The sequence below is a fragment of the Crocodylus porosus genome, unplaced genomic scaffold (genome assembly GCF_001723895.1).
Source record: "Crocodylus porosus isolate Cpor-Errol unplaced genomic scaffold, CroPor_comp1, whole genome shotgun sequence".
Lineage (NCBI taxonomy): Eukaryota > Metazoa > Chordata > Crocodylia > Crocodylidae > Crocodylus > Crocodylus porosus.
In genome coordinates, this window is record NW_017728918.1 from 10701773 (window position 1) to 10721553 (window position 19781).

General features: G+C 59.5%; 2 protein-coding genes and 1 long non-coding RNA gene across 10 annotated transcripts in view; 2 read left to right on the plus strand and 1 right to left on the minus strand.

The window, feature by feature from the left end:
• The window catches only part of CHRNA2 (cholinergic receptor nicotinic alpha 2 subunit), a 21691-nt gene extending 11327 nt beyond the window's left edge, over positions 1-10364 (plus strand). The window contains exons 3-7 of one of the 2 annotated variants that reach the window (XM_019537272.1): positions 1598-1752; positions 5605-5649; positions 5755-5864; positions 7371-8421; positions 9202-10364. In XM_019537272.1, the coding sequence (XP_019392817.1) occupies positions 1598-1752; positions 5605-5649; positions 5755-5864; positions 7371-8421; positions 9202-9327 (1487 nt within the window). In that variant the 3' untranslated portion in view covers positions 9328-10364. Of the gene's footprint in view, positions 1-1597; positions 1753-5604; positions 5650-5754; positions 5865-7370; positions 8422-9201 lie in introns of those variants that run through there. The other variant, XM_019537273.1, reaches the window with a different exon arrangement.
• Positions 1-18630, plus strand: part of LOC109311567 — a 24435-nt gene extending 5805 nt beyond the window's left edge. The window contains exons 2-3 of the long non-coding RNA XR_002101538.1: positions 9825-9829; positions 18537-18630. This is a non-coding gene — a long non-coding RNA (uncharacterized LOC109311567). The remainder of the gene's footprint in view (positions 1-9824; positions 9830-18536) is intronic.
• PTK2B (protein tyrosine kinase 2 beta) overlaps positions 12971-19781 on the minus strand; it is a 70147-nt gene continuing 63336 nt past the window's right edge. For 3 of the 7 annotated variants that reach the window (XM_019537271.1, XM_019537269.1, XM_019537264.1), the window contains 4 exons: positions 16919-16946; positions 15512-15567; positions 15044-15187; positions 14375-14738 (listed from right to left, as the gene is read on the minus strand). In XM_019537271.1, the coding sequence (XP_019392816.1) occupies positions 14415-14738; positions 15044-15187; positions 15512-15567; positions 16919-16946 (552 nt within the window). In that variant the 3' untranslated portion in view covers positions 14375-14414. Of the gene's footprint in view, positions 13903-14374; positions 14739-15043; positions 15188-15511; positions 15568-16918; positions 16947-19781 lie in introns of those variants that run through there. The other 4 variants (XM_019537270.1, XM_019537268.1, XM_019537266.1 and 1 more) reach the window with 3 other exon arrangements.

Genomic DNA, 19781 nt, shown 5'->3' on the forward strand with positions numbered 1-19781 from the left:
ACTGGGTCTTTGAGGATGGAGACTCCACACCTCTCTCGGTACCCCGTTCCAGTGCTTCACCACCCTCTTAGTGCACACCTTTTTCCTAATACCCAACCTCAGCCTCCCTCGCTGCCACTTGCGCCCATTGCTCCTTGCTGCCTCACCTGCCCCCACTGAGAACAGCCCAGCTCCATCCTCGGCAGCTCCTTCGTGGCCAATTCAGAGCAGACACATGCAGCCGACTCCTCACACATCCCACTGAGCTCTGCGCCCCCGCCGCGCCCCTCTTTCTTTCCTCAGTCACCCGTTTCCACGCTGGTTTCCCTCCCCACCCTTTAGGCACTGGTCCAGCCGCTTGCTACTGGGCCTCGATGCCAGGAGCTGGTAGCAAGGAAATGGGCTGTGTGGGGGAAGCAGCTAATGGAGGGGGTTAGCAGTGCATCTTGGCCAACACCTCGAGGACTGAACCGTGCCATAGAGAGCTGGCAGCGCGTGAGCCAAGGAGCTGGATGAGGCCTGGAGCGGAGGGGGTGCCATGCATCTGCCAGCGGGTGGAAGTGGAGCACGGATCCTGCGGGTCGGGAGCTCCCCATGACGGTCCCAACATGCCTAAGAGCAGTTGCTCTCTACGCTTTTAGCCCTAAGGGCTAATGCAATGGCTTTTCCCAGCCAAATGGGCCACGCAGGTATGGCAGGCACGGCCTAAGTCTCAGCGAGGGGCCGGGCATGAAGCCCCCACCGACATGAGGATGGATGCATGCAGGGGGAGCTGAAACCCTTCCCTCTCCTCGAGGCGACTGACCACGCAGCCACAGCACTTGATCTCTCCTGGCATGCATCTCCCCTCCCACGCGGGGGCTGGGGCCCAGGCAGGCCCGGCTGCCACGCCGAGCCATCACGCCCTGGCACACGTGCGCACGGCGGCCCATCAGATGCAATGAAATCAAACGTGCCCGGCTGCCCTGCTCGGACCAGGCTGCTTGGCAAGGCCGAGGAGGGATGTGCCGGCGGGTGCCCGGCTGTTGCATGAAGGAGCTGTGAGCGGGGTTTGGGGAAAGGGCAAACCCCTCAGGACAGGGGCTGATTTTTTCGGGTCCCTTGGGTGCCTTTTGGCACGCATCGAGCAGCAATTCTGCTCCACCATGAATTGGGGGCCCTACAGCCTGATTTCCCAGAGACTTCGGGCATCCAATACAAGAGCTTCACCTTGTTGGATGGAAGGGCGGGCCTGAGAGGGGCATGGGGAAGGAAACCCCCTAGTCCGTACCAGTCTGACCATGAAGGTCAAATCCCTTCCTGACCCCAAATGCAGCATCAGTCTGACCCTGAGCGCAGGGGTGTACATGATATACACCCCGCACCCCCTGGCCCAGGGGTCAGGCACCTGCTCCCTAACCATCCCCTGCTGCCGACACAGCCCCCTGCCCCCCTCCTCCCTCAGCCCCGCTCCAGGGCTCTGGAGAGGTCCCGAGGCCACAGAGACGGGGCTGAACCCCATCCCTGCCGCGGTTTTGGGGTCCGGTCCACGGAGATGCTGCTCGAACAAGCAGCACCTACCTGCGTCCCACGTGAGTGCTGTGGCTCAGCCCCGTGGCCGCTGTGTCCCTCTCCGCAGCGCTGTCCCTGCCGGCCCAGACCCACAGCCACGCCGAGGAGCGCCTCTTCAAGTACCTCTTCAGCGGCTACAACCGCTGGTCGCGGCCCGTCCCCAACATCTCCGACGTGGTCATCGTGCGCTTCGGGCTGTCCATTGCCCAGCTGATCGACGTGGTACGTACGCCGTGCCGGGCTCCGGCTCCCCTCCCCCAGCCTCCGGTGACGGCTCAGAGGCTGCTAATGCGATAGCCGGGCAAGGCCGAGCCCAGCCTCGTGCTTCTGGGCATGTGGCGGGGGTCAGGAAGAAAACCCTCCCTCCGCCAGGGTGACATGGACGGTCTTCAGTGGCTCTGCCACTGATTGACTGTGCGGCCGTGGGTGAGTCCCTTATCCTTGAACCTGCGGCCGCTAATGTGACGCAGACATTTAGCATCCAAAGGGACAGCAATACATTTCTGTCTCCCTTCATTGTTTGTAGCCCAGGATTAGCCAACAAACAGAGACAGAAATGCTGCATCTAGGGACGAGTAACGGAGCACACGCATGCCGGATGGGGCTGAACGGCCAGGCAGCGACGCTGGGGGGGGGGGGGGGTGTTGGTGGATCACAGGCTCCATGCGAGTCAGCAGCCCAGTGTGGAGATGCATCTCCTGTCTGCTAGGGCAGACGGTCCCTGACCCCGACTGTTGAAAAAACAAACAAACCAAAAAAAAAGCATGTGCAATTATGGGCCGAATTAACAGGAGCATCGAATGCAAGACGCGGGGGGTGGGTGAAGGTACCACTCTACCCAGAGCTGCGAGCTGGGGTGCGCTTGTGGGCTCTGCCTTTTCATAGGGGTGTCGGGAAACCGGAGAGGATCCAGAGGTGAGCAGCGAGGATGACACGGGCTGGGATGCAGCCATGCGAGGAAAAACTGAGATGGGGAGGTGGGTTGAGGCTGCACAGGAGATTCAGAGGCAGCTGTTTTCCCTGGACAAGTAGGACCCAATGGGTTCATACTGCAGCAGGGAAGACTGAGAGCTCCCTAATGGTCAGAGCGGTAGGACAGTGGCACCAGCTGCCCAGGGGAGCAGTGGAGTCTCCATCCCTGGAGGTTTCCAAGCAGGGCTGGGGTTTCCAGTCCATCGGGGCTGGGGTAGGGGGAGCAGACCCTTCCTAACCCTGCAGATCTGGGATGTATTAAGAGCAAGGCCATTGCTGGAGACCCCAGACGAAAGCCAAGGGCCCACCGAGCCATTCACAGCAAGGGCTCCTCCAGCAGCTAAAGACAGACGCTCGTGCCCGGGGGAGTGCAGCACTCTGGTAAATCCCAGCTGACACCCCGTCCAGCAAGAGGAGGCCTTCAGCGCCCGGCAGTTAATAAAAAGGGACAACGAGGCATCTGCAAAAAGGGCAGTGCGCTGCGTGTGAGCTCCTGGTGTCAGCTCCCCCCAGATTGACCGCTGCGAGCCTGGTAAATCAGGGGTGCTGATCACACTGGGGGCAACTAATACCACAGCCCTAAGCTGGAGGGTAGGGCTTTCTGTTCTGTCTGGGCTGCGGGGCCAAAAGGGACGAACTTCTGTTCTTTGCAAGGCTCCTAATAGGCAATGTTAGGGCTGTATTTGGAAACCTGATAGGATTAAACGAGCGCCTGGAAGGGAGCTTCTCAGGTCACATCTCGTCCAGCCCCTGCCTGAGGCAGGATCAGTCTGTCCACACCAGCCCGGACGCATCCGTCACCTAAACCCTTAGTAAAACTACCATCAACTGACACAGCACAAGGCGTCACACCTGACCCTGCCACGGGGGAAGCAGGGGGCCCGCGGCAGCCAGCGTCCTGCTGCTGCAAAGGTTGTTCATATAAGCTTGAGAGATGCCAGGAAGAGGCCGTGCCCCCACTGCAGACCAGTCCGTACCAATCTGACCAGGAGAAAAATCCCAGTCCCCCAAAAGGGCATGGGTCTGATGCTGAGCGGTGGGGCAAGATGCTCTAGCCCGGCAGGAGATTCACTGGCACATCCTTGAAATAAGTGGTAACATCCATGAAAGGACCTAGGGGCTGGATCCTATCCCAGCCGAGTCTGTGCATGCACACGTGGGTCAGACGTCCTCTTCCTCCTCGCTGCTTTGCAGGGCTTGGTCTTGAAGGCCGTAGTGGCAGCATGTTACCGAAGCAGGTGCATTTGTGGATTTGCAAGTACTGAAAGGAGAGACATTAGGATCCACCTGAGTCCACTTGGGCATCTCGTAGGCGAGACATGGGCTGGGTGCTTGCTGGTTCAGTGAATGGGGTGCAACTGGGTGCTGGCTGCAGCCCAGGCTGGGGATGGGGACTGGGGACTTAGGAAACTCAGGAGTTTCTAGTTAGAGGGTCTTGCCCCTCTGCTCAGGGTCAGACTGATGCTGCGCTGGGGGTCAGGAAGGGATATTATCCCCGGGGTCAGATTGGTACTGTCTCGGAGGGGGGTGCCTTCCTGTGTAGCCGGAGCATGGCCTCGACCTGGTATTTCTTGAGTGCATTTTAGCACCCACCGAAGCAGCAGGACACTGCCAGGCCTTGCCCCTCTGCTTTACCTGGGGCCGGTTCTGGTGTCTCTGGGCAACACGCCTTGTAGCTCTGCAGCGTCTCATGGCAGGACACGGGATGCTGCCGTCCCCCCGCTTCTGGGCAAGTGAGGTTGTGTTGGATGTGATTTTACAGGGTAGACAGTGGAGCGGGCGATGCCAGGCACGTGAGTGGCTTGTGCAGCCAGGCAGGCCCTGTTACAGCATAAGCAGCCGGCCCGACCCTGGGACCGGCAGCGCGGCCCACAGCAACGCGACCTGGGAGCTGAGCCTCCGTGCGCAGGGGGGAGCGCTGCAAAGGTGCAGGCGAGGGGGGCCGGCGTCAGGCCCAGCTTCCTTCAGCAGCATTGCTCCCGTCGCTCAGAAGGGACTGGGGCTGTTAACCCCCTCGTGCTCAGCACGGCTGGTTATGGATGCCCTGGCCGGGGGTGCCCTGGGGGCCCTGATCCTGCCCAGCTGCACCCGGCAGAAGTTAAGCATGAGCATACGTATCTGCAGGAAGGGGCCGGTCCCTGAGCCGACGCCGGGCACGTCGGCCGTGTGACCCTGCCAAGCAGCCAGCTGCCGGTCACTGTTGTTACCCAACGGGTTTGAGAGTCTTTTTATTTGCTACAAGCACCAGACTTGATGGATCAGGAATAGCCCGCCTGCCTGCCCATCTACCCTTATACACATCCTTCAGCCCGCCAGCCTTCTGTCTAGCTGTCTGTCTATCTGTTTGTCCTTATACAAACTCTTCATCCATCCAGCTACCTTTAAGTTAGCCTCCTCTATCTATCTATCTATCTATCTATCTATCCATCCTTATACATATCCTTCATCCAGCCGGCCATCCTCCTACATATCATCCATCCATCCATCCTTCTATCTAGCTGTCTATTTGTCCTTATACAAACTCTTCATCCATCCATCTACCTTTAAAATTAGCCTCCTCTATCTATCTATCTACCTATCTATCTATAGATAGATAGATCTGCCAGGCTGCCCCGCTTTGGGAGGGGGCTGGACTTGATGATCTCCCAAGGTCCTTTCCAGCGTGATGTCTATGAAATCTATGAAATCTATCTATCTATCCTTATACATATCCTCCATCCATCCATCTGCCCTATCTGTCTGTCTATCTACCATCATACACACCCTTCATCCATCTATCTATCCTTAAAATTACCCCCTATCTAGCTATGTAGCTATCCTTATACATAGCCTCCATCCATTTGTGCATCCACTTATCCTTATATCTATCCACTTGCCTAAAATTATTCTTCCTCTCTTTCTTTCCTTCCCTTCCTCCCTGCCCACACACACTTGTGGGAATGATGCCAGTCCCGCCCCGCGCTGGCCCAGAGGCGAAGGCGGCTGGTGTAGAGAGGGTGGCGGCTCAGACCCTCGCTGAATGGGCCCCACGAGAGCTCCTGGTTTCACCTCTGAGGCTGGTTTCCTTGGGGCTAACCCCACTCTCTGTCCCCTGTGCCCCAGGACGAGAAGAACCAGATGATGACCACGAACGTGTGGCTGAAACAGGTGAGGCCCGTTCCCGGGGGGCACAGAGGGGACGGGCGCATGTCCTGGGTGAGCGACCCACCAGCACATCAGCCTGAGACCCCCTTTCTGTGTGCCCGCCGCCAGGAGTGGAGCGACTACAAGCTGCGCTGGAACCCCGCCGACTTCGACAACGTCACCTCCATCCGCGTGCCCTCGGAGATGATCTGGATCCCGGACATCGTGCTGTATAACAAGTAGGCAGTGCCCAGCTTGTGGCAACGGGGCGGGGAGGTGCAATTCCCATGCAATCCCGGGAGCCTGTCGCTGCTTGCCATTGCCAGTCAGGAGCGACCCCAGGAAAGCCAACGGGGCTGCCATTGCCTCGCTGTCCCCTTGTATTTCCCGACCCTCCTATTACCTGTATTAGCTTCTAAGCTCTTTAAAATGGGGGTCATCTCTGGTCTGGGTTTGTACAGTGCCTTGCACAGCGGGGTGCTGGTCTCTGCCTGCGACTCCAGGCTGTTGAGTGACGCTGTGTTTTCTCACGGACAACCTGCAGCCTTTCCCCCCAAGCTGCTGGAAATTGGGGAGCGTTTTTTATGTGAGGAAATACCGGGATCACCGCTTCTGCTGCAGCTTGCCCTGGGGAAAGGCCCTGCTCAGCAGCATTTTAAAGGAGAGATTGGGGTGGGGGTTTTACAACCTCTTCATTCTGCTTGTCTAAAACAAAGTGCATGTCTATCTAGTGATTTACCTATCCTTATACAAACCCTTCATCCATTCATCTATCCTTAAAATTAGCCTCTATCTATCTATCTATCTATCTAGGGGTGTGTTGTATGCAAAGAAAAACAGTGCATGTAATAAAAAGCTGGCAGACTTCATCCAGCTCAGCACAGGTAGGGTCAGGCCAGACAGAGCCTTGAAGGCTGCCCGCCCCCCCAACCCGGCTTAAATTTGGGGGTTGCTGCCATCCTGCGGCCACTGGCAGTGACTGCAGAGCATGTCCCACGGGGCTGGAAGCAGGGGTGACTCCTTCCAAGCCGCCCTCCAGCTTTGTGAAGTTGCCCGGGGACCCCGTGCCGGAGCCCGGAGCGATTAGGGACCGTCTGCCAGAGCAGACAGGAGATGCGTCCCCATGCTGGACCCAGGCCGTGCCTCTGCCCTGCTGTGTAGCATGTTTTTCCCTTGGTGTTTGGCAGAAACCCAGCTGGGCTGTGCTGCAGAGGTGGCTGAAGAAGCCAGGAATGGAGTTCCCAAGGGATTTAGGTGCCTGACACACCGTGGTTGCACCCCCTTTTGCCACCGAGCCTTGCCGGTGTCCTCTGAAGCACTAGGTGTTGGCCACAGCTAAGGTGGGGGGGGTTGGCTGGGGTGCCCTGATGCTCCTGCTGGCATCTCTCCAACCCAGACAGTCCTGGCTGGGGGGTAGGTCTTATTCCTGCGTTTGGGGCCAGCTCCATCACCCAACAGAGGTCAAGAAGGAGTTTTTTGCCCCAGGTCTGGATTGTGGGGTCCGGACTATAATGTCCTTTTCCTCAGGTCCTCCGAGCACTTATGAATGGACTCCTCTCTCGCATTCACCTGTGGCGGGCTGGGGCTGCAAGGGTGACTGGTCCCCAGGGTCAAGTGGGTACCCGCGGCTGTACGGCCAAGCAGCCTACACAACCCCATCCTCCACGTTAGCTCTGCCAATGAGTTTGGCCCCTCCGGTCCTTTCCACCCCTCTGACTCCCGCGGTCCTGTGCCCCCCTCTCCAGCGCCGACGGGGAGTTTGCAGTGACCCACATGACCAAAGCCCACCTGTTCTCCAGCGGGCGGGTGAAGTGGGTGCCGCCGGCCATCTACAAGAGCTCGTGCAGCATCGACGTGACCTTCTTCCCCTTCGACCAGCAGAACTGCAAGATGAAGTTCGGCTCGTGGACCTACGACAAGGCCAAGATCGACCTGGAGAGCATGGAGCGCCAGGTGGACCTGAAGGATTACTGGGAGAGTGGGGAGTGGGCCATCGTCAACGCCGTGGGCACCTACAACACCAAGAAGTACGACTGCTGCACCGAGATCTACCCCGACATCACCTACTGCTTCGTCATCCGCCGCCTGCCCCTCTTCTACACCATCAACCTCATCATCCCCTGCCTCCTCATCTCCTGCCTCACCGTCCTGGTCTTCTACCTGCCCTCGGACTGCGGGGAGAAGATCACGCTCTGCATCTCCGTGCTCCTCTCCCTCACCGTCTTCCTGCTGCTCATCACCGAGATCATCCCCTCCACCTCCCTGGTCATCCCCCTCATCGGCGAGTACCTCCTCTTCACCATGATCTTCGTCACCCTCTCCATCGTCATCACCGTCTTCGTCCTCAATGTCCACCACCGCTCGTCCAGCACCCACAAGATGCCGAGGTGGGTGCGCGGCGTCTTCCTGGACTTCATCCCCCGCTGGCTCTTTATGAAGCGCCCGCCCGGCGCGGGGATGCTGCTGGGGCGGTACGGCCCGCCCGGTGCCCACCTCAGTACCTCCCGGTGCTGGCTGGAGACGGACGTGGACGACCGATGGGAGGAGGAGGAGGAGGAGGAGGAGGAAGAGGAGAGGACGCGCCCTGGCGGCTCCCGCGGCCACAGCCTCCAGCACCGCTACAGCTGCGCTCGCCACCTGGGCAGGGTGCCAGGGAGCCAGGCCCAGCGGCTGCCCGCCAAGGGGGACAGCCCGGGGCCCGATCCGGGCTTGCTGCTGTCTCCCAGCCTGCTGCGGGCCTTGGAGGGGGTGCACTACATCGCCGACCACCTGCGGGCCGAGGATGCCGACTTCTCGGTGAGTGGGAGCCCCGCGGGCTAGCCGGGCGGGGGGACCCTGGGGTGATTAGGAGAGCTATGAACAAAAGGGAAAGGATCGTGTTGCCTTGCGAGCCATCCACGGTGCTGCTGCACCTTGCGTCCTGCGCTCGGCTCTGGTCTCCACACCTCCAAAAGGAGGCAGGAGAAGCAGAGAGGGTGCAAAGGGCGACGAGGATGGTGAGTGGCATGGCAGGGGGGACTAAAAGAGGCCAGGCCTGTTGGGTGTAGAAAAGAGATGCTGGAGCGGGGGACGTGAGAAGGGTTTCTAGGAAATGAGATGAGGAAGAAAACATTATAAGGGCTTGAGTGTCCCTCACCGCACAAGCACGAGGGGTCACAGCATGAACGAAGCAGGAGAAGTTTAAAGCTAGCCCCAGGCCGTTCTTTTTCCACCCAGCGTGGCATTGAAGTGGGGTTTGTGGCCACCGGGTGCAGTGGGAGATCCAGCCAGATCCACCGAGGGGCTGGCCACGTGCTTGGAGGAGAGGGGCATCGGTCACTCTTGAGCACAGGAGGGAGGGGCACGGCAAGGAGTGAGCCCCCCTCCTTGGACTTTGCAGGGTGTGAATCACAGCGCCATTGCACGTGGGGTGTGGGAGCGAGCGCGTTGGGGGGAAGTTTGCACAGCAGCAATCCAGCTCCCAGCCCGGGACCAGCGATTCGTGCTGGTGTCCAAGCCCCGGGCCAAGCCGCTGGCCCTCCGTGGCTGCGCCTGGGTCCCGTCTCGCTAACCTCCCAGGTTCCCGTCCGCTCGCAGGTGAAGGAGGACTGGAAATACGTCGCCATGGTCATAGACCGGATCTTCCTCTGGATGTTCATCATCGTCTGCCTGCTGGGGACCATCGGCCTCTTCCTCCCCCCTTTCCTGGCCGGGATGATTTAGGCGGCGCCGCTCACACCTTGCACGGCCTGGCCTGACGCCGGGCGTGCAGAGCCAGCCAGGATGAGCATGGCCCCGCGGGGACCCAGGCGGGCACGCTCCTCCCGGCGGGGCATCAGGCTGTGGGCACTATCGTTTCAGTGGCGATGCCGTGTGCCAGGGAAAGGCCGTGGACTTTTTCCTCTGCTGGACGCAGCAGCCAAGGGCACAGAGGGCACTTTGGGCTTGAAATGCGCTCAAGCTGGCCAGACACAGGGTGCCTTGCTCACGCTGGTTTGCAGACCGAGTTCCTCTGAGTTTCTTGGCCAACTCCAACCCCTTCCCCATCCGCCGTGCCCCCAGATATAGCTGCCAGGGGCACTGTGTACTCCAGCCCTTCCTCTGCCCCACTGAGATGCTGCTGGACGCCGGGCCTGGAGCTTGAGAGACCTCTGGGTCTACCCCAGCGGGGTGGCCAACACGGAGCCTCTATGGACACATCCGTGCCCAGGTTGGCCTAGCCCAGGTGTGAGCAGCCAGGCTGCAAAGCCCCTCTCTTCCCCCCACTTGCTGGCATGGGTGGCTGGGCTCACCTGCTCCAGCCCCCTGTGACTGCATTGCACGAGTCCTCTGATACAGCCATCAAGGCTGATCTTCAAGGGGGGGTCCATCCAGACAAGGCGTGGGAGGACTCTTTCCAGGCCAGGGCATCAGCATGAATCATCCTCGCACAGGAGGGCTGGGTGACCAGCCCCGGGCTCCAGCTCAGACCCCCGGCTGGAGGAGGAAGCCTGGGATGCGACCTCAGAGAAGTGGGGCATGTATGGACGGGGAGAGTAGTGGCCAAGGGAGACCCCCCCCGCAAGCTAACTCTGCAGGTGAGCCGGTTCCTAGCCCACCCCGGACACACGCTCGCCCACTATAGCTATCCTGCGCCTTCCCCGTCCTCCCCAAAAGCTCCTAACGGGACCCAACCTCTAGAAAAAAACCCTTTCTGGAGGCAGCATAAGGTCTTCCAAGCAACCGCTGGTTCCTCTGAGCAGTTTAGGTGCAACTTTTTGCAAAAGGCTGGGGGGCTTGCTCCAAATAGGGTGTCCCCCCACATCCCCAGATCCCATCCAGTGTGTGTGTGTGTGTGTGTGTGTGCGTGTGTGTGTGCATGCACACGCGCAGAGGGAAGGGGAGCATCTGAATGAAATCCGGAGACCAAACCAGTTTCCTCTCCCCCAGGTTGACTCATTTCCAAGCAGGACAAACCCTTTTAAGTTCATTTCACTGATGGGGGGAAAAAAAAAACCCACTTGCTGGTTTTCAGTTGCCCCCCTCCTGCAGATGGGTAACTCTCACAGCTCCCCTGGGAGCCCACCTCGCCATTTTCCAGAGGGAGGGAAACTGAGGCACGCAGCATGCGTGACCCCCTGGGGCTGTGCTGGGTCTCCAGGCCAGGGCGCGGGTCCCGGGGGGGCTCTAAGCAGCTCCACGAACCCAGGAGTCCTCACTGCCAGGTCTCCCAGTCTCACCAGCAGGCTACCACCAAGGGGGGCCTGGTCTGCGCACGAACACCCCCTTGACCGTGACAGAGACACGCGTGTCCACATGGGTGACACTGAGACCAACGTCACAACGGTCCCCTTTGTTCTTGCACAGCCCCCTCTCTCCCATCACACCCCTTGCGCTTCATGGGGTCTGATACTGGCCCCAGCCTGCCCCCATCTCCCGCCGGCAAGCAGGACCATCCCGCGCCAACCACGGAGCTGGCATCTCCCAGCAGTCCCTCGCTGATGAAGGCCGCGCATCATGGTACCGCATTCATCGGCTCCATAAACCCTGGTTGCCTGAGCGTGGTGGGTCCATCACCCCCTGCTCTGATTGCTGGAAGCCTCCTCTTTTTTTCCAGCCTCCACGTATTCATATCAAAAGGACGATGGTCCGGACAGGTCTGACCCTGCCTCAGGCAGGAGTTGGACCAGATGTGACCTCCGCAGCTCCCTGCCAGCCCCGCAGCTCTGCAGGTCCTCACTTACAGCTTCCCAAGAAACCCCCGACCTTCCCCTCGTGCTTGCTGCCACGTCCTGCGGGCCCGGGGTCCAGCCGGGGAGAGGTCATGACTGCACACGGGGGAGAAGACCTGGGCTGTACACACTAGCACAAAAATGAGCTGGAATAAACCTTTTCAGCCCAGTAGGATTTGGGGCCTGCAGCATATGCATGTGCCGGGCTGTCCATCCAGGACACAGCGGGTGCACGTGACTCAGCGGGCAAGCATGGGTGGACACGGGTGTGTTTCTGGCTGGGTGTATGAGGGGTGTGCATGTGTGGAGGGGAGGGGTGGGGGGTTTCTGGCTAGATGTATAATGCCGGGGTGTGTGTGGGTGTATTAGCAGCTTGGGCATATATGAAGGGTGCTTGCGTGGGTGGGTGGGTATGATTCTGGCTGGGTGTATAATGAGATTTCGTGTGTGTGTGTGCGCACGCGCGTGAGCTTGCTTCTGGCTGGGTGTATATGAGGTGTGAATGTGTTTCTGACCACATGTATGACGATGGGGCTGTGGGGGAGTGTTCAGATGTGTTTCTGGATGGGTGTATGGAGGATGTGGGGGTGTGTGGGGGGGTCCATTTCTGGCTGAATGCATAATCAGGTGTGCATGTGTGCGTGTGATGTTTGGGTTTGTGGCTGGCTATATAATAACGGGGGGGTGTCTGAATGTGTGGGGGTGTGGTAGGTGTGAGTGTGTGTGCATATATATGCTTGTGTTTCTGGCTGGATGTATAAGGTGTATGCGTGGGTGCGTGTGTGTGGGTATGTTTCTGCCTGGATATATAATGAGGGGTGTATGTACATTTGTGGTTGAATGTATAGTGAAGTGTGTGCGCGCGCATACTTCTGGTTGGATGTATAATAAAGTGTGTGGGTGGGTGTGTGTTTCTGGCTGAAATATAATGAAGTGGGGGGTGCTTGTGACTGGCTGCATAGTGAAGTGGGGGGGTAGGTGTGAAGGAGTGTGTGTGTGTGTGTTTCTGGGTGGATATATCATGAGGTGTGTGTGTGTGTAGGTATGTTTCTGGCTGATCTGTAATGGGGGGTTGTGTGTGTTTGTGACAGGCTGAATAATGAAGTATGTGGGTGTGGGGGTAGGTGTAAGAGTGTGTGCATGGGTGTGTTTGTGGCTGGATGCATAATGAAATGTGTGGTTGTGGGGTTAGGTGTGTGCGTGCATGCATATGCATGTGTTTCTGGCTGGATATATAACGAGGTGTGTGGATATGTTCCTATAATGAAGTGGGGGGGGTGTTTGTGGCTGGCTATATAATGAAGCATGTGGGTGTAGGTGTGAGGGCGTGTGCATGGGTATGCCGGTGGCTGGATGTGTAATAAGATGTGTGGTTGTGGGGGCAAGTGTATGTGTGTACATGTTTCTGGCTGACAGATAATGAGATGGGGGGTGTTTGTGGCTGGCTGTATAATGAAGCCTGTGGGTGTGGGTAGCTAGGTGTGCGGCTGTGTGCACGGGTGTGTTTCCGGCTGGACATATAATGGGGGTGCCTGCCTCCACGCATGTGCGCGTGTGCACGGGGACACGCCGAGGCTGCTGGGAGCTCCCCCGGCCCCCGAGGGACACGCGAAAGTGGCGCTCGCCGGGACGCGACAGAGAGGCGGAGGCGGGGGCACCTTTGTACATGGTTTATCTCGGCCAGAACAAACAGCTTCGTGGGAACTCACGGGAAAAGCCCAGGACCGGACACGGATGAATCGGACGACAAACCAGATCAAAAGGGCCGGGCGCTGTTTGGTGCCGGGCGGCTCGCGCACGAGAAACGCGGGTCCCGGAGAGGCCCGCGGACCACCCGGGGGTCATTAAATAAACTCTTCTGTACAATGTACAAGGAAAGGAAGATCCTGCGGCCCCCCCAGCTCGCGGGGGCTGGCGGGCCACGTCCAGAGAGGCATGCGGGGAACGTGCAGCTCTCGGCCCACCGCAGCACGGGCATCCTCACCCCGGGGGGGCCCCTGAACCGATGCAACCGCCTCTGGGGAGGGAGAACGGCTCGGCCAGCGCCCTGGCTGGGCGGACTAGCCGGTGCTGGCTGTGGCCTAGAGCCACCACGGCCCGTGGAAGCAGGCTTGTCCCCAGCCGCCCAGGCCGCCAGACCCAGGAAGACGGCCATCCCCCCTCCCCGCCAGCGCTGCCCTCTCGGGGCCTGGCCCCGGGAGCCCCCTGCCTGGATTCGGACGACCGACACGACGATATCAAAGACATGAGAGAGACTGCGGGGAAGGGGCAGCACGTCGAGGCCAGAGAAGATACAGAAAGCCACGTCCTCCGGGGCAGGCTCCTCTCCCGTGCCCCGCCAGCCGCATCGCTCGCTCCTCCGCGCCCTGCCTCACTCCAGCGAGAGCTTCACCAGGCTGGCTTGGACCTTGGCTTGGTCCACGGCGTCCAGGAGGTTCTTGGCATCCACGGCCAGCGTGTGGGAGGCCGTGAGCATCTGGCGCTTGCACTCCTCGCTCAGCGAGGTCACCGCGTTTTGCTGAGCCAGGCGCATCTTATTGATCAGCTCGGCCAGGTCCTTGTTCAGGAGCTTCTGGGTACCCTCGATCTGCCGGCACAGAGCACGTTCACGGGGGAGCACGAAGAGCGGGGAAAAGCTGGGGACCTCCCCGGGTGATGGTTGGGAAGAGCCTGTCCTGTCCCTGGTGACGTAGGGCAGGGCCCCCCCAAAACATGCCAGGTCTTGCACGCATGAGCTGCATGCAGCGTCTCCGTGCCACGTGCAGCCGGTGCAGTCCTGGACCGGCTACGAGCGCTGGATCCAGCCCACGGGGACAGACAGGGGGGCTTCGGGCCTGATCCAGCCCAAAGAACCGTCCATTGGCAGACCTGGTAGGTTGTTATCCCCTAAGTCACAGCGGCCAAGCTCGTCTGACCATGCGCCCACGTGAGTTTGACCCCCGTGACTTCAGGGATAACAACCTACTGCATCTGCCGATGGATGGAGCTCTTCCATTAGCAGAGAGGGGGTTCAGGGCAGCGCGGCAGGTGCTGGGTTTGTGCCCTGCTGCTGGCTGCTGGTAGGGGCTGTCTCACACACACACGTGTACACCCCCCTCCTTACACAAGGATGCAAACACACTCCCTGTGGAGACGCTGTGGGCACCTGCTCCATAAAAGCCAGCTCCCCCTCCTCAGGGCCAGGCGCTGGAATAACACCTCTTGGGCCTGGTGTAAAAACCCAGGGGAAATTACCCCACACTCGTGATCGCCCGTGGCTGCCCGCACTGGACCAAACCCCCCCCCCTGGTGACAGCATTGTCTTCCATGTCCAGGAGGGGACAAGAAGGGGCCCAATCCTACCTCGGTGCGGGACGCCGCGGGCAGGACGGGCAGGATCTCGTCCACGCTGCCAATCAGCTTCCGCAGCGAGAGACCCACGTTCTGCGGAGGGGAACGGGGACGTGAGCAGCGATAGCTCGAGTCTGCCTAACAGCCACCGACAGCATTACCCCGGATGCACGTGGGTTAGGAAGAGGTGCATCCTGGGTAATGCTCTCGGTTTGCAGCTAATGCTGGGGAGAGGGTAGCGCCTGGGTCGGAGGCTGGCCCAAGGCGGCGGACGCGAGTTCGAGTCCTGCCCTAGACTTGCGCCTTGGTCCCTGAGGCTGGTGGAGGGTGCCAGGACGTGGCGCGAGCTGCAGAGGGACCCCCGCTTTCCCCCGGTGGAGGTCCCAGGGTTGCTTTACCTTCACGACGACGATGTACTCCTCGGGAGGCACCTGGCAGATCTCGTTCTTCAGCTGCAGCACGGCCTTCACCAGGTCTGTCACGTTGCTGTAGACGGCGTCATCCGTCCGGTCCAAGTTGGCCGTGGGGGCTGACTGGAACGGCTGGGACAGGGCGGGGGGCAAGAGGTCAGCTTGCCTAGTGGGGTCCTTGCAGATGGCTTTGGCAATAGGCACTGGAGAGCCGTTTCCAAAGCACATCCCAGCACGACCCCGCCAGGCTTCTCCTGAGCAGGCCTCGTCCTCTCTGCTCGTGTGCGCCGAGCTCGTACGTCCGGGCTGGGGAGACCCTGCTCCCGAAGCCCGTGGCCCCAGAGCACTCGCGCAGGAGTGGGACAGACGGGGCCTGCAGGGCTCGGACGCGGTCCTGCCGCGCGACCCTGAGCGGAAGAGGAGGGACGCGGGCTGGGGCGGAGGTCGCCCACCTACCTGTGCACCGAACCTGGGAGGTTTCTGTGGTGGGCCCGTGAGCTCAGCTACACCATCAATAAAGGGAAATAAAAAAAAATCATTATTATTATTATTATGGCATCAGATTAAGCAGGGCTGGAGGGACCTGAGGCGGCCTTGGCTACCCTGCCCCAGGGCTGGCAGCCCCACAGGGACCTGCCTCTTCTCATCCCCGTCTTCCTCGCTGCAATTTCAGCTCAGCTCTTTGCAGCCTAAACAGCCACGGAGAAGAGTTCGTAGCCTCCCTCCGCGCCGTCACGGCCGTGTTTGGCATCTATTAGAAGCACATTTCCCCCACGGTCTCCTTGCCATCGAGCCAGCCCAGGCTTCCTGCTCTTTAAACCCAGGGTCCTTCGTGTTGCTCTCCCCACCTGACCCAAGCCTTTGCAGGGCACGGTGCCTCAAACTGGATGCTGCACTGCATGGAGGGGTTATACCAGGGATCTTGTCCCTGTTTCCTTCTCTCCCAGCCCCCACATTCAACCCATGACCTGCTCTAGCATCCTCCTTGTAGCCTTCTAGGTGGCCATTCCCTATCCTGTACTGACCCCGTCCCACCTAAATGCGGCACTTTGCTCGTGTCCTGGTTGAGCGTGCTCCTTATTTCAGCTGACCACTTCCAGTCCTAGCCCTTCCTGGAGGAACCATCGCTCCTCCCAGCCTGGTGCCGTTCGCACGTGGAAGAAGCGTGCCCGCTACCCTACCACCCGAGCCGGTACGTGAAACTCCAGCACCGCCTCGTGACAGCCCCTGGGACCAGAAGAAAAGTTCATGAGAAGTGGGGGGGTGCTGTAACAGGGAAAGCCGCCGTGTTGCAGCACTGGCGTCTGCTGTTGGGATCAGTAAAAGCTCGTTATATCAGGGAGGCTTTGCCGCACTGCGGCTGTTCGTTGCGTGCATTAAAGGATCCCTTAAGGGATCGGGTCCACTGTCCTGGGCACTCAGTAGGAGCTCCTTCATTGCTTTAGGAAGAAGAGACCGGCTCTCTAAACTAAGCGACAACCTGGCAGTTGGGCCTCTGAGTGCTGGGAGCTGCCGGGGCAGAGGGGCAGGGCCTGGATCTGTCCTTGCAGAAATATCTATGCTCCTGTGAGAGACTGGACACTGGACCGAGGGGACAAGGAGAGGGGCAATGCCTGGCAGCTCTAGAAGGAGGTGCAAGCCCCGGTGTGGCACAGTGAACCAGCGGTCCTCTCGGACGGGGGGCAGCATGGAGACAAGCGGCTCAGAAAAAGTCCCCCCTCTCCCCCCAAAGCAATGAGCATGAAGAGGAGCCGCATGTGCAATTAGAAATGCCTGCACACAGGAATCCCTTGCTAACCCCCCACCCCGCGGCACAGGCCTGTCTGCAATGGGGGGAAGAGGCGGTCCGGGATGGACACTCACTGTAGTCGGTCTCCTTCTCCGGGAGTAGCTGCAAAGGAAAGAGAAATATAACAGTATATAGCAGTGTGTTCTCCTATGGGGTTGTCCCAGTTTCTGGGTGCCCTAGTTGCCCCCTCTCCTGCTCTGCTTCATGCCTCAGGGGCTTTTAAGCCTCCCCCAGAGGTGCTGGCTGCAGCCCAGGCTGGGGATGGGCACGGGGCTGTGCCCATGCTCCTGCTGGCACCAAATCTGGGGGGGTCCTGGCTGGGGGGTCTTGCCCCTTAGCTCAGGCTCAGATTGATGCTGCATTTGGGGTCACAAAGGGATTTTCCCCCATGCTCAATTTGGTGTGGACTGGGGGGGTTGCCTTCCTCTGCAGCAGGGGCACGGCCTCTACCTGGGATCTCTCGAGTGTCTATCAACAACCTTGCAGAGAAGCAGGGCACAGGCTGCCGTGGCGCCCCACTTTCCCTGCGGCAGGTTCAGGGCTGGTGTCTGGTGCCACGGCTGGGCTGGCAGTGGTTTTACGAAGAGTTTAGACATGATGGATGTGTCTGGGCTGGTTTGCGCGGCCCCGATCCTGCCTCTGGGGCTCCCGTCCAGCTCCACTGCTCTAGGATTTCTATGGTAAGCGTCGGCTCAGACGGCCGACAACGAAAGGAGCAGCGCAGCAGATCCTGCTCCCGCGCACACCCTCTTTGCTCGGATGCCGCGGCTGCTCTGCAACAGCACGACCAGCCCCAGGGCGGTCGGCACCTGCCGTCCCCAAAGGGATGCTGGAGGCAGCCCTTTGCCGTTGCACGGGTCCATCCACTTGCTCGCAAGCACTCGTGCAAAGTCTGCCAGCAGGAGCAACCTTGCGCTGGTCTGAGAAGGCTGCACTGGGACCATCTCCAGTCCCCACCCCGTTACGCTTGCCCCAGGGGCTCCAGCCGCAGGCGCGGGAAAGAGCGCTGCCTGACTAGCAAGCACAGACTCTACTGTGAACGTAAAGTAAAACTACCCATGAATTACCATTAACAGATTCAACACAAGCCAACTTCAGATTTGCAGATTCAACCTGTTCGCATAACTCGCATGCCCAACTGCACCGAGCTCGCTCTGGGGCTGGTCATGGCAATTCAGCAGCCCATTCACACTTCCAAGTGTCGGGAAGACCCTCAGTTCATAGAAATCCCAGAGCCGGGGGACTGGAAGGGACCTCCAAAGGTCTCATCCAGTCCAACCCCTGCTTGAGGCAGGATTGGTCCTGTCCAAACCAGCCCAGACAAACCCATAATCACAAAAATCCTAGAAATCATTAAACTCCTAGAGCCGCAGGGCTGGAAGGGCGCTCCAGTGGTCACGTCTAGTCCAACCCTTCTGGAGGCAGGACCAGCCCTGTGCAAACCAGCCCGGACAAATCCATCATCTAAAGTCTTTATAAAACCACCTTCAACCCTGGCACAAGACATCACACCGCAGGAAAGCAGAGGGACCCTGACAGCCAACATGCTGCTTCTGTAAAAGGCTGTTAATATGCACTTGCCCAGCCTGCACCAATCTGACCATGGGGGCACAATCCTTCCTGGCCCCAAATGCAGCATCAGTTGGACCCTGAGCACAGGGGCCAGACCCTCGAGCCAGGATCCTGCAGGAGCATGGGCACAGCCCAGTCCCCATCCCCCGCCTGGGCTGCAGCCGCATCCTGCACCTCTCGGGGAGGCTTCAAACCCCCCTGACATACTTAGCAGGAAGGTGGGAAGGAGGCAGCCAGCAAAACCCAGCAGCCTGGGAAATACCCACGCAGCTCCAGGCTCTTCTTACCACGCTTCACAACAAGGGTTTGAAGGAAACATTTGAGTCATGCAACGAGGACCTACACCGCGGTGGGGGGGAGTATAAGGAGATCATGGATCATCCCTGAGTGACACTAAAACACACAGCTGAGTTTGAAACCTCATCAAGGGGAAAGGCCTGTGGCGGGCCAGTAGGGGGCGCTCCTGCGTTGAGCCGCCCACCTCCCTGCGCCCGACCCCCTGCCAGGCTCGGAGTGCCTCCCTGGGGGCGCCTCACGTCTGGCTGACCCCCCTCCCGGAGCACCCGCGCTAGTCTGGGGGTAACATCGCCACCACCACCCGGAAAAGAGACTCACTCCCGGCCCTGTGTCCTCGGGGAAACACAGGCCTAATGTCCGACGGGTACTCGACCCAGTACAGGCACTTGGGGCACTTCCCCAAGTCAGGGGGCAAGAAGTAAAGTCTCCCTTCGTCCGCAGACCTAAGGGGTCTCTTAGGCATAATTTAGACCCACCCCTCAATAAGTCTCCTACACCAGCCACAAAAGGGAACTTTATTGATTACAGGGGTAGGGTGAAAATAGGGCACAAGATTGAGCAATATCCAAATCCCATAGAGCAAAACAGTCTGGCTGAGGTAGCCTTTTGATCACGCATCTGAGTGACTGCCAGCTCGATATCTATCAGATCTCGAGTAGCTGACTCACACGCATCCTCCAAAGGCCGGTGAAGTTTCCCTTTGGAGGCGGGCAGTTCCTTGCTCATGAGTTTTGGGGTGAGAGAGAGCCAGTTTCAGATGGTAAGGCTTCTCTGTGTCCCTCCCTTGGCTCCAGCCTCACCTCATGGCCGAAGAGACCGCCTCCTCGCCCATCCTAACTTATATGGCCCCCGTGACCTCATTCACTGGTCCAGCGGAGGCCGGCCCCGGTTGGCTGCCAGCCAACCCATTTGAAATACATCACCTGTCACCAGGCAGATCCCAGCCCAGCAGGTAGGAGCCCCTCACCCCGGTACCAGTCCCTGGGCAGAGGGAGCAGGTTTCCCCCCCCTCAGGACTGCAGCCAGCTCAGGTTACCTAAAGGGACAGGGCAAGGGTGCGGTCCCCTC